The sequence below is a fragment of the Rhinatrema bivittatum genome, chromosome 11 (genome assembly GCF_901001135.1).
Source record: "Rhinatrema bivittatum chromosome 11, aRhiBiv1.1, whole genome shotgun sequence".
In the NCBI taxonomy this organism is placed as follows: domain Eukaryota; kingdom Metazoa; phylum Chordata; class Amphibia; order Gymnophiona; family Rhinatrematidae; genus Rhinatrema; species Rhinatrema bivittatum.
The window spans coordinates 99,234,932-99,247,657 of NC_042625.1; the positions used below are offsets into that span (position 1 = coordinate 99,234,932).

General features: G+C 53.3%; 1 protein-coding gene across 4 annotated transcripts in view; it reads right to left on the minus strand.

Annotated features, from left to right (window-relative positions):
• Nucleotides 1-12,726, minus strand: part of COL16A1 (collagen type XVI alpha 1 chain) — a 111,869-nt gene that overhangs the window by 42,918 nt on the left and 56,225 nt on the right. For all 4 annotated transcript variants that reach the window (XM_029619243.1, XM_029619244.1, XM_029619241.1 and 1 more), the window contains exons 21-36: nucleotides 10,792-10,836; nucleotides 10,011-10,046; nucleotides 9,794-9,916; nucleotides 8,745-8,780; nucleotides 7,976-8,011; nucleotides 7,743-7,844; nucleotides 7,488-7,532; nucleotides 7,002-7,037; nucleotides 6,258-6,311; nucleotides 3,522-3,656; nucleotides 3,149-3,184; nucleotides 2,798-2,905; nucleotides 2,103-2,225; nucleotides 1,965-2,018; nucleotides 1,844-1,885; nucleotides 1,680-1,715 (exon numbers count right to left, since the gene is read on the minus strand). In XM_029619243.1, coding sequence (XP_029475103.1) covers nucleotides 1,680-1,715; nucleotides 1,844-1,885; nucleotides 1,965-2,018; nucleotides 2,103-2,225; nucleotides 2,798-2,905; nucleotides 3,149-3,184; nucleotides 3,522-3,656; nucleotides 6,258-6,311; nucleotides 7,002-7,037; nucleotides 7,488-7,532; nucleotides 7,743-7,844; nucleotides 7,976-8,011; nucleotides 8,745-8,780; nucleotides 9,794-9,916; nucleotides 10,011-10,046; nucleotides 10,792-10,836 — 1,047 coding nt within the window. The remainder of the gene's footprint in view (nucleotides 1-1,679; nucleotides 1,716-1,843; nucleotides 1,886-1,964; nucleotides 2,019-2,102; nucleotides 2,226-2,797; nucleotides 2,906-3,148; nucleotides 3,185-3,521; nucleotides 3,657-6,257; nucleotides 6,312-7,001; nucleotides 7,038-7,487; nucleotides 7,533-7,742; nucleotides 7,845-7,975; nucleotides 8,012-8,744; nucleotides 8,781-9,793; nucleotides 9,917-10,010; nucleotides 10,047-10,791; nucleotides 10,837-12,726) is intronic.

A 12,726-nucleotide genomic window follows, 5' to 3' on the forward strand; every position in this document is an offset into this window, starting at 1 on the left:
GTGTGAGGGTCTCAGTACTGGAATAGCGGGGGGTGCTGCAGGGCAGAAGTGAGGTGCATTGGCAGAGCTGTGTGTGAGGGTCTCAGTACTGGAATAGCAGGGGGTGCTGCAGGGCAGGAGTGAGGTGCATTAGCAGAGCTGTGTGTGAGGCTCTCAGTACTGGCATAGCAGGGGGTGCTGCAGGGCAGGAGGGAGGTGCATTAGCAGAGCTGTGTGAGGGTCTCAGTACTGGAATAGCAGGGGGTGCTGCAGGGCAGGAGTGAGGTGCATTAGCAGAGCTGTGTGTGAGGGTCTCTGTACTGGAATAGCAGGGGGTGCTGCAGGGCAGGAGTGAGGTGCATTAGCAGAGCTGTGTGGGGATCTCAGTACTGGAATAGCAGGGGATGCTGCAGGGTAGGAGTGAGGTGCACTGGCAGAGCTGTGTGAGGGTCTCAGTACTGGAATAGCAGGGGGTGCTGCAGGGCAGGAGTGAGGTGCATTGGCAGAGCTGTGTGTGAGGGTCTCAGTACTGGAATAGCAGGGGGTGCTGCAGGGCAGGAGTGAGGTGCATTGGCAGAGCTGTGTGAGGGTCTCAGTACTGGAATAGCAGGGGTGCTGCAGGGCAGGAGTGAGGTGCATTGGCAGAGCTGTGTGAGGGTTTCAGTACTGGAATAGCAGGGGGTGCTGCAGGGCAGGAGTGAGGTGCATTAGCAGAGCTGTGTGTGTGGGTCTCAGTACTGGAATAGCAGGGGGTGCTGCAGGGCAGGAGTGAGGTGCATTGGTAGAGCTGTGTGTGAGGGTCTCAGTACTGGAATAGCAGGAGGTGCTGCAGGGCAGGAGTGAGGTGCATTGGCAGAGCTGTGTGTGAGGGTCTCAGTACTGGAATAGCAGGGGGCGCTGCAGGGCATGAGTGAGGAGCATTGGGAGAGCTGTGTGTGAGGGTCTCAGTACTGGAATAGCAGGAGGTGCTGCAGGGCAGGAGTGAGGTGCATTGGCAGAGCTGTGTGTGAGGGTCTCAGTACTGGAATAGCAGGGGGTGCTGCAGGGCAGAAGAGGTGTGAAATAGGAAAGGGATGAATCCTGTCTCTCTCTGTGTAAAAAAGGGACAATCTCTTTAAAATTGACACTGAGAGATTTAGGGTAGAGGATGAATGACTGTGACCCAAGCAATGACCAAGTCTTGGGGCTTATAGAGCGGATTCAGCACTCGATTTTGAAAAGGGCTGGCCGAGCCCAGCCAGCTGCCTCATGGATGATCAGACTTAGCTGGCTCAATCTTCTCCCCGCTCTAATCCTGCTGCCAGCTGAATGTATGCACCTAGGAAGCTAAATTTTACCCTTTTACTCCAGGATCTAGCCCACTAAATCTTTACTCAGGTAACTGCCTCCATGAAAGCTATTTTCCCGAATAAACAGCAATCCACATGGCTAAAACGACACAACTTTGAGCGGCATTCCTGCAGGCGTGCTGAGGTCGGGGGAGAAACCTGACACATAGATGTCACAGGAGTGCGGCACTCGGCACTTTTCATCTGTTCATTTTCCAAGGTAATCAACACAGCCTTCAAACCCAGCTGCAATAGGTCCAGGACAGACGAGCTAATAGTGTCGTATTTTTCTATGGAGCCCCCTTCCTGCTGCATTCCTGAGGCCCCAGCTTGGATCCCCAGAAAAGAAAAGTACTCCCAGAATATACTCACAGCAGCCCCTGGAGGGCCCTTCTCACCCCGCTCTCCCTGAGAACAGAAAATGCAGAATTAGGAGTCACACTGGTTTCAGGCCAGACTGAGGGAAGGAGGGGGGCTGCGCTCTGCTGACCAGCAAGGGGAATGATCTCCAGGCCCACCCCAGCAGCCTGACTCACCTGAGGCCCTTCTCTGCCCACACCTGCAAGGCCTGGCTCCCCCTACAAGAACAGAGAAGCCATTACTGGCACCACTGGATCAGCACACGACAGGTACATTGCAGAGTCTGCTGCCACTCACCTGGGTCCCTTTCAGGCCAGGAGGTCCCTGAGCTCCTGGAAGTCCAGGCTGACCCTAGAAAGGCAGAAAAGCTGGCTGAGTGCGAGCAGAGTGTGTGCGGCGCGGCTGCTGCTGGAGCGAGGCAGGAAGAGAACTCACGTGCTTGCCCGGTTGGCCGATGCCCGTCGGGCCCCGATCTCCCTTGGCTCCAGACTTCCCTGGAATCCCTACCACATCTGTAAATCCTTCCAGGGTGGTGGGGCAGGCATCGCAGGCATCTCCCTGTCAGGGGCCACAGAAAAAGGAGCACGTGAGCAGGGGACGCAGGCAGCGCGAGCTGTGCACAGCCAGACCTTAAGCCACGGGTTCAGAGCGAGCTTGGGCTGGGATATCCTCGGGTTACTGGCCCAGTGCCTGCGGAAATGACCTCGGGCGAAACTTGTGGGCATTTAGTTTACATTTTTAAAAAGTCTGCCTGTAATTCTCAGCCAGGGCCCCTCCAAACTCCATCTCCAGCACTCACACAGGCGGGGGTTACCCTCGCCGCCCCCGCCCCCCTCACACACACACACACACACACACGGTGACAGACGCTGGCCCTCGGTCAGTTTAGTTTATTTCCCGGTTACAGCAAGGCTCGCCCCCACCTCTGGGTGCCCCCGCAGTCCTGCCACGTCCTTCTCTTCTCAGTCTCTGGAGTTTGGGAGGCTTGAGTGGGATTTGATTAGCTTAAGGCTGTGATTTTCATTTTGGGTTTGTATTTTGCATTGGGTTTGTGATCCATCCTGCACCCGCAAGGGCACGGCACCGATTTTTCATTCATGGGCTCCCTGGAGGGCTTTGTGCTCACCTACCTTTTCCCCTTTGGGTCCGCTCAGGCCTCGGATGCCCGGATCCCCAGGAAGTCCTGGCGTCCCGGCAGAGCCAGGGTTCCCAGGATCTCCTGTGCTGCCAGCATCACCCTAGGGCAGAGACAGATAAAAGCCCAGTGACTGGACTGCTGAAAACACGGGGCGTCTGCGTCTTACAACAGCCCCTCAGCTCACACAGGAAGCTCTATTCATCTTTTATTAATGAAAGAACCATTTTCTCCTTTCTCTGAACTCGTTGCTTGGCCACAGGGGACTCTAGCGGAGGACTCATCCCTGCACAGAGACAGACTCCTGTGTCTGCAGCACCTTGGCTAGTGCTCCTTCATGTCTTACCTTCTGACCCTTCACACCAGGATCTCCGCCTCTGCCCTGAAAGACAGAAACCAGGACAGCAGCAGTTAAAGATTCAACAAGCTTTGCTCAGTCAGTCCAGCTGTTGGGGTATCTGCAGCTGTTCCCCAGGGTCCAGTGCCTGGGAAAGGTGCTTCAATCTGTTCCACCCTGCAGGCCAGAGAGAGGGCCTGCCCTGAGGCTGGGCTCACTGTATCTCAGGTTTTTTCTGATGCTAATTTAATCAAATGTAATAGAAGATCTGCTCTCTGTCTCATCTGTTTCCTGGTTCTCCCACCTCCCCTCCTCTGGCTTGCCCTCCCTCCCCCTTCTATCTATTCCCGCACTTTTCGGAGCACTAGTGCAGGTTACTCACTGGTTTCCCGGGCAGTCCTATCCCAGGCTCCCCGGGATCGCCCTTGTCCCCTGGAGGGCCAGGAACAGCTATGACTGTGTCCACTTTGCCAACCTCAGCTGATAAAACGGGACAAGCTTCTCCACACGGCTCCCCCTGCAAAAGAAGAAAGGCGGTCACAGGAGAGACAGGGGAAGGAGCACATTTCCTGCGCTGCCTAAGGGGGGACTAGGAGGGCTCCTCTGATCAATCAGGAGCCGTGAGTGGGAGGAGTCACCACTGGAAGGGAGGGCGGAGGGCTCCCCTGATCAATCAGGAGCCGTGAGTGGGAGGAGTCACCACTGGAAGGGAGGGCGGAGGGCTCCCCTGATCAATCAGGAGCCGTGAGTGGGAGGAGTCACCACTGGACGGGAGGGCAGAGGGCTCCCCTGATCAATCAGGAGCTGTGAGTGGGAGGAGTCACCACTGGAAGGGAGGGCGGAGGGCTCCCCTGATCAATCAGGAGCCGTGAGTGGGAGGAGTCACCACTGGACGGGAGGGCGGAGGGCTCCCCTGATCAATCAGGAGCCGTGAGTGGGAGGAGTCACCACTGGAAGGGAGGGCGGAGGGGTTCCTGATCAATCAGGAGCCGTGAGTGGGAGGAGTCACCACTGGAAGGGAGGGCGGAGGGCTCCCCTGATCAATCAGGAGCCGTGAGTGGGAGGAGTCACCACTGGAAGGGAGGGCGGAGGGCTCCCCTGATCAATCAGGAGCCGTGAGTGGGAGGAGTCACCACTGGAAGGGAGGGCGGAGGGCTCCCCTGATCAATCAGGAGCTGTGAGTGGGAGGAGTCACCACTGGAAGGGAGGGCGGAGGGCTCCCCTGATCAATCAGGAGCTGTGAGTGGGAGGAGTCACCACTGGAAGGGAGGGCGGAGGGGTTCCTGATCAATCAGGAGCCGTGAGTGGGAGGAGTCACCACTGGAAGGGAGGGCGGAGGGCTCCCCTGATCAATCAGGAGCCGTGAGTGGGAGGAGTCACCACTGGAAGGGAGGGCGGAGGGGTTCCTGATCAATCAGGAGCCGTGAGTGGGAGGAGTCACCACTGGAAGGGAGGGCGGAGGGCTCCCCTGATCAATCAGGAGCCGTGAGTGGGAGGAGTCACCACTGGAAGGGAGGGCGGAGGGGTTCCTGATCAATCAGGAGCTGTGAGTGGGAGGAGTCACCACTGGAAGGGAGGGCTCCCCTGATCAATCAGGAGCCGTGAGTGGGAGGAGTCACCACTGGAAGGGAGGGCGGAGGGGTTCCTGATCAATCAGGAGCCGTGAGTGGGAGGAGTCACCACAGGAAGGGAGGGCGGAGGGGTTCCTGATCAATCAGGAGCCGTGAGTGGGAGGAGTCACCACCGGAAGGGAGGGCGGAGGGGTTCCTGATCAATCAGGAGCCGTGAGTGGGAGGAGTCACCACCGGAAGGGAGGGCGGAGGGGTTCCTGATCAATCAGGAGCCGTGAGTGGGAGGAGTCACCACCGGAAGGGAGGGCGGAGGGGTTCCTGATCAATCAGGAGCCGTGAGTGGGAGGAGTCACCACCGGAAGGGAGGGCGGAGGGGTTCCTGATCAATCAGGAGCCGTGAGTGGGAGGAGTCACCACCGGAAGGGAGGGCGGAGGGGTTCCTGATCAATCAGGAGCCGTGAGTGGGAGGAGTCACCACTGGAAGGGAGGGCGGAGGGGTTCCTGATCAATCAGGAGCCGTGAGTGGGAGGAGGAGGCACAGGGCTGGGTGGGGGGAGGGGAGGTTCTTTAGATGGCTAGATTTGGGGCTCAATATGTTTTAGTGCCATCTTTAATCACAATCTGGAGAGACAGCCCAGGAGCAGCAGAGTAAGCGCTCAGGCTCAGCTGAGAAATCTCTTGCATCTGCACTCATGTTGCCTTTGGAAGGGGATCCAAGCTTGCTCTTCCTAACTGCAGAACCCCCCTTATTCTCTCTTTCCTGGCAGAGCTGAGCATCTCCTGAGATCCTCCGCAGTTCTTATTTCTTTAATTACAGCTGAGATGTGAGCAGGGAATTCTTTGGGCAACTCACTGCAAAACAAGGAGAAAGGCACCCAAGCAACCTGAGCAGGTGCCTGACACTCAGTTAGAGTTGCCAGGACAGGTTGATCCAGTTCTGGTTTTACGCCCCTGCACGCAGGTTCTTGTAGTCTTGCTTTTCTTAGGGAATGCAATAGGGAAATCAGAATAAGTCTCAGCATGCAATGGGGTCTGGATCAACCTGTCCTGAAAATCTGGAGCCAGTTGGCAACCCTACACTCAGTGGGGTTGCTGTAAAGAATCCTGGGAGGGAGGAGGATGGGGCACAGCCTGCTCACTCCCTTCCCCATATCAGCACATTACAGGGCGTCTGCAAGTGGTGACAGGGGCTTTGCAACAACATGTGCTGTTGTGCCCTAGGTCCCCTCCAGGGTTTTCCAGAGCAGCAGACAGGGGCCACAACCTGTAGTCAGCTATCGAGTCCTCCGTGGAAGATACAGGAATGGCACAGCCATAACCGCAGGGAAACATTTGAAAGATCTTCACTTTTAATGACAGGGTTTGTGCACATGCGTTTTTGTGAACGAATGTATTTTAGGCTGATGGTTAGTTAGTGAGCTGTTCTTCATCTTTTGCAGCCCTTTATTACCTCTGTTTGAGTTTGACATTCACTGATCCTATCTGAGATCTCTCTTTGTTTTCTCCCTCTGGGAGGGACTGCACTTGCTAGGGAATCTCACACTTACTTTCTCTCCTTTCAGTCCAGAAGGCCCAGGAAATCCAGTGATGCCAGGCTCTCCCTGCAGAGTGAGGATTATTATGGAGGTGAGCCACCCACAGACATGCGATCATACAGCCCTTTCTTCTGCCCACTTCCCAACACTCAGACTCTGTGGGCAGTGACAATCTTTAGCACTAAATCTGCACCTTTGCATCAGAAGAGAGGACGCCGTGTGTCCGGGCTGAGACTTCTGATGCCTGGACACACGGCTTGGAAGGGAGCATTTACAGTGTATGCACACCTGTGCATACCCAGGGACTGGCTCCTTCCCGCTCTTCATACTGTCAGTATGATCTGACGTTCACATGCACCTGTCACGCTCTCTGCACACTGCCGTGAACTAGTGCTTCTAGCCTGTCTCAGAGCCCCCCACCCTGTGACCTCTGCCCTATCACTATAGGTAAAGCAGAACGAAACAGTCAGTAATAAAATCTGTTCTCATAATGCATACAGTAAGCATGGAGAGACATCAATCTACTTCTCAGAACACAAAGGGAGAAGAACGATCCAGGGACCCCAAAACAAAGCAAATTGTATATGAAAAACGACTAGAAGCCAGCAAGCAGTGTGGAATAAGCCATCAGCCACGGATACGTGTCACATCTTCTTATTTTGCAGTGCCTGCATCTTGCAGGTTCCCACAACCTGAAGCTTCATTAACTAACCCCAGATGGAATGCTAAGCCCAGCCGGGTCCCAATGGTACTTACAGGCGTGCCGGTTGACCCTGCCTCGCCCACGCTGCCCTGCAGAAGAGAGAACAGAATATTACTGTGACGGGTCAGGGGGCGTGAGCCCACCCCATCTCGTGACTGGCAGGGGACAGTGGGAGCTCCGAGTCCCGCAGGCTAATTTCTCATTGGACAAGTCCCTGGCTCCCACCTTAACCCATTCCTGCCCTTCAGACCCTGAAAACAATGGGGATAATTTATGTGCAGAAGCCCTGGCCTAACTCATTCTCTGCCTGGAAAATCATTTGTTCTTCATTTCCTTGGATAGGGCCTGACTTGCTGCTCTGCCGGCCGTGAAAGACTCCCTCCTCCATCCCGAAAGATGCATTTATGGGGGTGCAAAGCATGAAGGGGATTATTCAGGCACTACTGACAGGGTCCCGCTCCCTCTGGCCTGAAGCCCACGGGTGGATGGGAAAGCAGAGACACGAGGAGGGGGACCAGGCCTCCGTGTCTGGCACTCACCTTCTCCCCCTTAGCTCCGTCCTGTCCAGGAGGCCCAGCTCTGCCCTGTAAAAACATGAAAGAGTTTCCACGTTTACTTCTCAGCTGCATCCTATTCCCTCCAGGCTACAGGGGATGGACAGAGACACGGAAGGGGGGCAAACATCACAGCCTCATACAGTCAAGGAAAGCTTGAGCAAAGGCTCGGGAGGACTGGCGGCGTCATTATCATAATCTTCCTAAGAAATTATTTTATGGAAATGGTGCGCAACTCACAGGGATTCCGGGGTGTCCCAGCCCAGGCTCCCCTTTCTCTGGCAGCTTCTGGAGAGCTGCAAATGCCGGTGGCACTGATGGGCAGCTTGTGCAGGGCTCCCCCTGGAGGCGGGTGAGAGAAAGAAAGCAGAACTAAGAATCTCTCCACCTGCAGCGTCTCAGGAAGAGCAAGGTAAGCGGGGGAGATCTTCCCTTCATTACGCACAAGGTTGAATTCCCCCACCACCCCTCACCTTCTCGCCTTTAATTCCATTCAGACCAACAGTTCCCTGGAAAACAAACAAAAAAAATAAATCACACTTGCTTCCTCTCTTCTGGACGACATCAAAAGCAGAATCCGAAAAGCTTCTGCAGTGATGTGAGAAGAGCACAACTGAGTGTGACGTCAGAAGCTGATGGATCAGGCCAGGGGCCCTGACACCGCAGCAAAACAACCCAGAGACCACGAGAGAGGCATCTGCCCTTCAGGTCACACGGAGGCCCTCAGTGGCCTCTGCAAGTCTGTGGCAAATACAGGGCTCTGCTTCACCCTGTGGACAGATATTTCTCATCTCTCTGCTTCGATTATACGATAATTACACAGAGAGCATCATCAATGTACTCCCAGCTGTAAGAGACAAATGAGACAAAATGTAACCCTGCTGCACTGGTACTGACTTCCAGCCCTTGAGGGCCACAAAACAGGTCCAGTTTAAGGATATCCCTAACAAATATGCATGAGATAGATTTGCATGCACATGATCGCCATTGTATACAAATCTATCTCATGCATATTCATTAGGGATATTCTGAAAACCAGGCCTGTTTGTGGCTCTTCAGGGCTGGGAGTGAATGCCACTACCCTATTGTAAACATCAAAGATCCGTATAAAACTCAACTCATACCCATGTCAGAAACTAATATATTACACATTCCCCCATGTCAGGGAGCTCTGATCACCCCTCACACCATCTTGTGTCCATATCAGCTAAACAATCAGGGGAGATAAAAAGGAGACTGTACCTGTTCTCCCTTGGGACCCGGTAAGCCAATTTTACCCTAGAAGCAGAAATACAATAAAATATAATTAGTAGAGTCACCCTGCTGTAGTGTTCCAACACAAAGAAGTGAGCAGACCCAACCTGCTCTAGAATCCCAACACAAAGAAGTGAGCAGACCCAACCTGCTCTAGAATCCCAACACAAAGAAGTGAGCAGACCCAACCTGCTCTAGAATCCCAACACAAAGAAGTGAGCAGACCCAACCTGCTCTAGAATCCCAACACAAAGATGCGAGCAGACCCAACCTGCTCTAGAATCCCAACACAAAGAAGTGAGCAGACCCAACCTGCTCTAGAATCCCAACACAAAGTGTGGAGCAGATCCACCCTGCTCTAGAAACCCCACACAAAGAGGAGCAGATCCACCCTGCTCTAGAAACCCCACACAAAGAGGAGAGCAGACCCACCTTGCTCTAGAAACCCCACACAAAGAGGAGAGCAGATCCACCCTGCTCTAGAAACCCCACACAAAGAGGAGAGCAGATCCACCCTGCTCTAGAAACCCCACACAAAGAGGAGAGCAGATCCACCCTGCTCTAGAAACCCCACACAAAGAGGAGAGCAGATCCACCCTGCTCTAGAAACCCCACACAAAGAGGAGAGCAGACCCACCTTGCTCTAGAAACCCCACACAAAGAGGAGAGCAGACCCACCTTGCTCTAGAAACCCCACACAAAGAGGAGAGCAGATCCACCCTGCTCTAGAAACCCCACACAAAGAGGAGAGCAGATCCACCCTGCTCTAGAAACCCCACACAAAGAGGAGAGCAGATCCACCCTGCTCTAGAAACCCCACACAAAGAGGAGAGCAGATCCACCCTGCTTTAGAAACCCCACACAAAGAGGAGAGCAGATCCACCCTGCTCTAGAAACCCCACACAAAGAGGAGAGCAGACAACTGCATGTATGATTTAAAATTCCAGCGTGTGGGCACCCGCGTGTTTGTTTTGAAGTTACCGTCATAGTGTGCTGGCAGTAGGAGCAGTTATAGGTACTGTACCTCACACACTGACCTGTATGCCAGGGTCCCCCAAGCCTGGGGGACCCCAGTTCCCTTTCAGTCCAATTTTTCCAATCAGTTCAATGGCATCCTTGATGTCCTCAGGAATTGTAGGACAAACCTCACAAGGGTCTCCCTGAAAGAAAAGAAGCTGGTAAGGCAGCCATAGCAAGGCAGGGTGTAGAGAGCATCGGTGACCACTGAGCGGCTTCCCCTGATACTGATCTTACCTTCACCCCTTTCAGGCCAGGGATACCCGGTCGACCCTAAAGGACAAGACAAAAGAGAAATAATTCTTTCCAATTCAAATATCCAATAATGTGGGAAGTGGGAGACCTCAGTATCCTGATGGAAGAGCCCCTGCCATGCAGTGATTACCCATTCTCTGAGGCGCAGAAGATGCAAACTCAGACAAACTGGCAACAGAAGAGGCATTTAAAAGATCGCCAGTACTCTTCATAGCAAGGCACAGTGGATGTGGGGTCTCTGGGATGGGATCTAGCCAGGACAGGTATGCATTGGACAGAAAAGTTTACAATATTGCATCTTCTCTTCCTAAAATGTTTTGATACGCATGTGCCCATAGATTTTAAATGTTTGCATGTGAAAACAACCACTCATGCCACCCCTGGCATGGCATGCACAAACCCCTGTTCCAATGTGTGAAATGGAAACTCAAGACCCGCTGTGCGCTGACACTTCAGAGGCCTCTAGTGGCCGGAGTTCAGAACTACAGCTAAGGGGGTCACAGTCTCTAGGACAGGAGGATTCATAATCCTGATCCCAGCCCGCGAGAATCTCTGCGCCTGCAGAGCGTGCCCAGAGGGTGTGGATTCAGAGCTTACAGATGAGAGCAGCCACAGCGATCACCTAATCCCTGAAATCTCTGCATGAAGCGGCTCCCACACACCAGTGCCATTTAATGGGATCACGGAGGTCACCCGCAGACCGGGGCAGCTGCAGGGCCCCCTTCACACTTAGGAGCTTGTGGAGTTCAGAAAACAGACTTACGGGTTTCCCACTGGGACCGTCAGGTCCAGGAGCTCCAGGGGTTCCCTGGAAATAAACACAAATCCCGGAGGAGGCGTTAGCATCAGGAAGTTGTTCAGGGGCCAGTGCTTGAAACCCCCCCCCCCACCTCACCTCACCACCAGCAGAACTGATCCTAATTAGCATCATAGAGGGTAATATATTCAGAGGACACGCATCACCAAACCTCCCCTTAAATCAGGTGCCTATATCAGTCACGTTCAGGCAGCGTAAGTACAGCCCAAACAGAGGCTTGGATTCACTTAGGCCTCATATTTTATTGTGGGAGGGGCCCAATATTGGGGGGGGGGTGTTTATCCAGCAAATATTTGGCGCTCTCCCACAAAATAATGCAGCACTATCACTGCATTGTTTTGTCTCACGGAAAAAGCTTGCAAGAAAAAATAACTCAGCAGAGGCCTAGTCAAAGCGTAATGGGAACCTCCGACACATGGGGTCATCATTACCTTAAAGGGCCCTGTGACCCAACATGGCTCCCCCCAAAAAAGTAAAAAAAACAAACAAACTCGCAGGGGGTCTTATTAGACCCTCCCTCACACCAAGGCCATCATTAGAGGCGGCTCCACAAAAAAAAAAAAAGTAAAAAATAGATGAAAGGGGCTACAAGACAATGACCCGGCCCCCAGACCCGCCCCATTCCATGTAAATAATAGGCTAATAGTGGCCCCCCACCCCCTAACTCTTCATAAATTACTTTGGGGGCCTAGTGGCCCCCACCCCAGACCCCCCCAGGCCCCATTACCTTAAAATCTTCATTGGTGTTCAGCGTGAGGGCCTGGGATGCCCCATAGTCCTAGCTTTGGTTGGTGCCATGTTCCAAAATGTTGCTGACCAGGCCTTGCCCCCATCATGTGATGGGAAAGGTGCGGGGACCGGACCCAGGCATCATGCTAACATCATGTGGCCACACCCACTTTCAAGTACTTTGTGAATTTGGGAGCCTAAATTTATGGGTCTAGTGGAAGAAACCTTTCTATTGGCCAGATCTAGGCATCTAGAGGTCTATATATATGAGAGGGCAATTCAACCTTTCTGCTCTTAAGGAGGGTAATTTGCAAAGATATTTACATGGGTAAAACAGAGCTTTACCTGCAGAAATGTCTCATTATATGATTTTTAATCAATAGAACTGTTATGCTGATGTATTAGACTTGGATGGTGAGGATCTTAGTGGATATCAGAACTGTTAGAAAATCTATTAGTGGAGATCTAAGATGGCGTCCTAAGGAGAGGTCACAGTGAAGTTGGCTCCGCATTCTTTGAAAAATTTACAGCGTCTACTATGCCCCATACTAGGAGGAAGGGGCGAATTCGACAGGAACCCTCTGTACCTGATGCAATGACCCCCTCTCAGCCTAAGATAGTGGGCTTCTTCACTCCGAATGTAACGTCAACTCCAGGAGAGGGGTCCGCAGGGGTGTTAGGCGAGGGACATGCTGACTCACCCCAGGACCCACAGACATCTTTGAGCCCCGGAGCGCCCGAGAAGCCTTCACCTCCGGCCCACAGTCATAATCCGGACCCGGGTCGGATTATCTCTCAACAGGAAGAGGAGAGAGAATCGGCCACAAAGGCGGAGAAGGGTATATCGGCTGTGAGTGCAATGGCGGACAGCAGTAGCGAGGTAGTAAGAAGACGTCAAGATCAGAGGGCCAAAATGGAGTTGCAGGCCGATTTGGGATTGAGTGCTGCCCGAATAGATCTAACGGAGGAAGAGGACTCGACAAACGTAACCGCCAGGGTTTCAGAAGTTTGCCGAGGGGATAAGGTAGGCACAATCCCCGTTCAAAAACTGATTAAACCAAATGAGATAACTTTGGAGACGGTGTGGAGTGCCTTAATAACTTTAGAAAAATCAATTGCAATGTTAACACAGGCACTAGTTAACAACCAAGA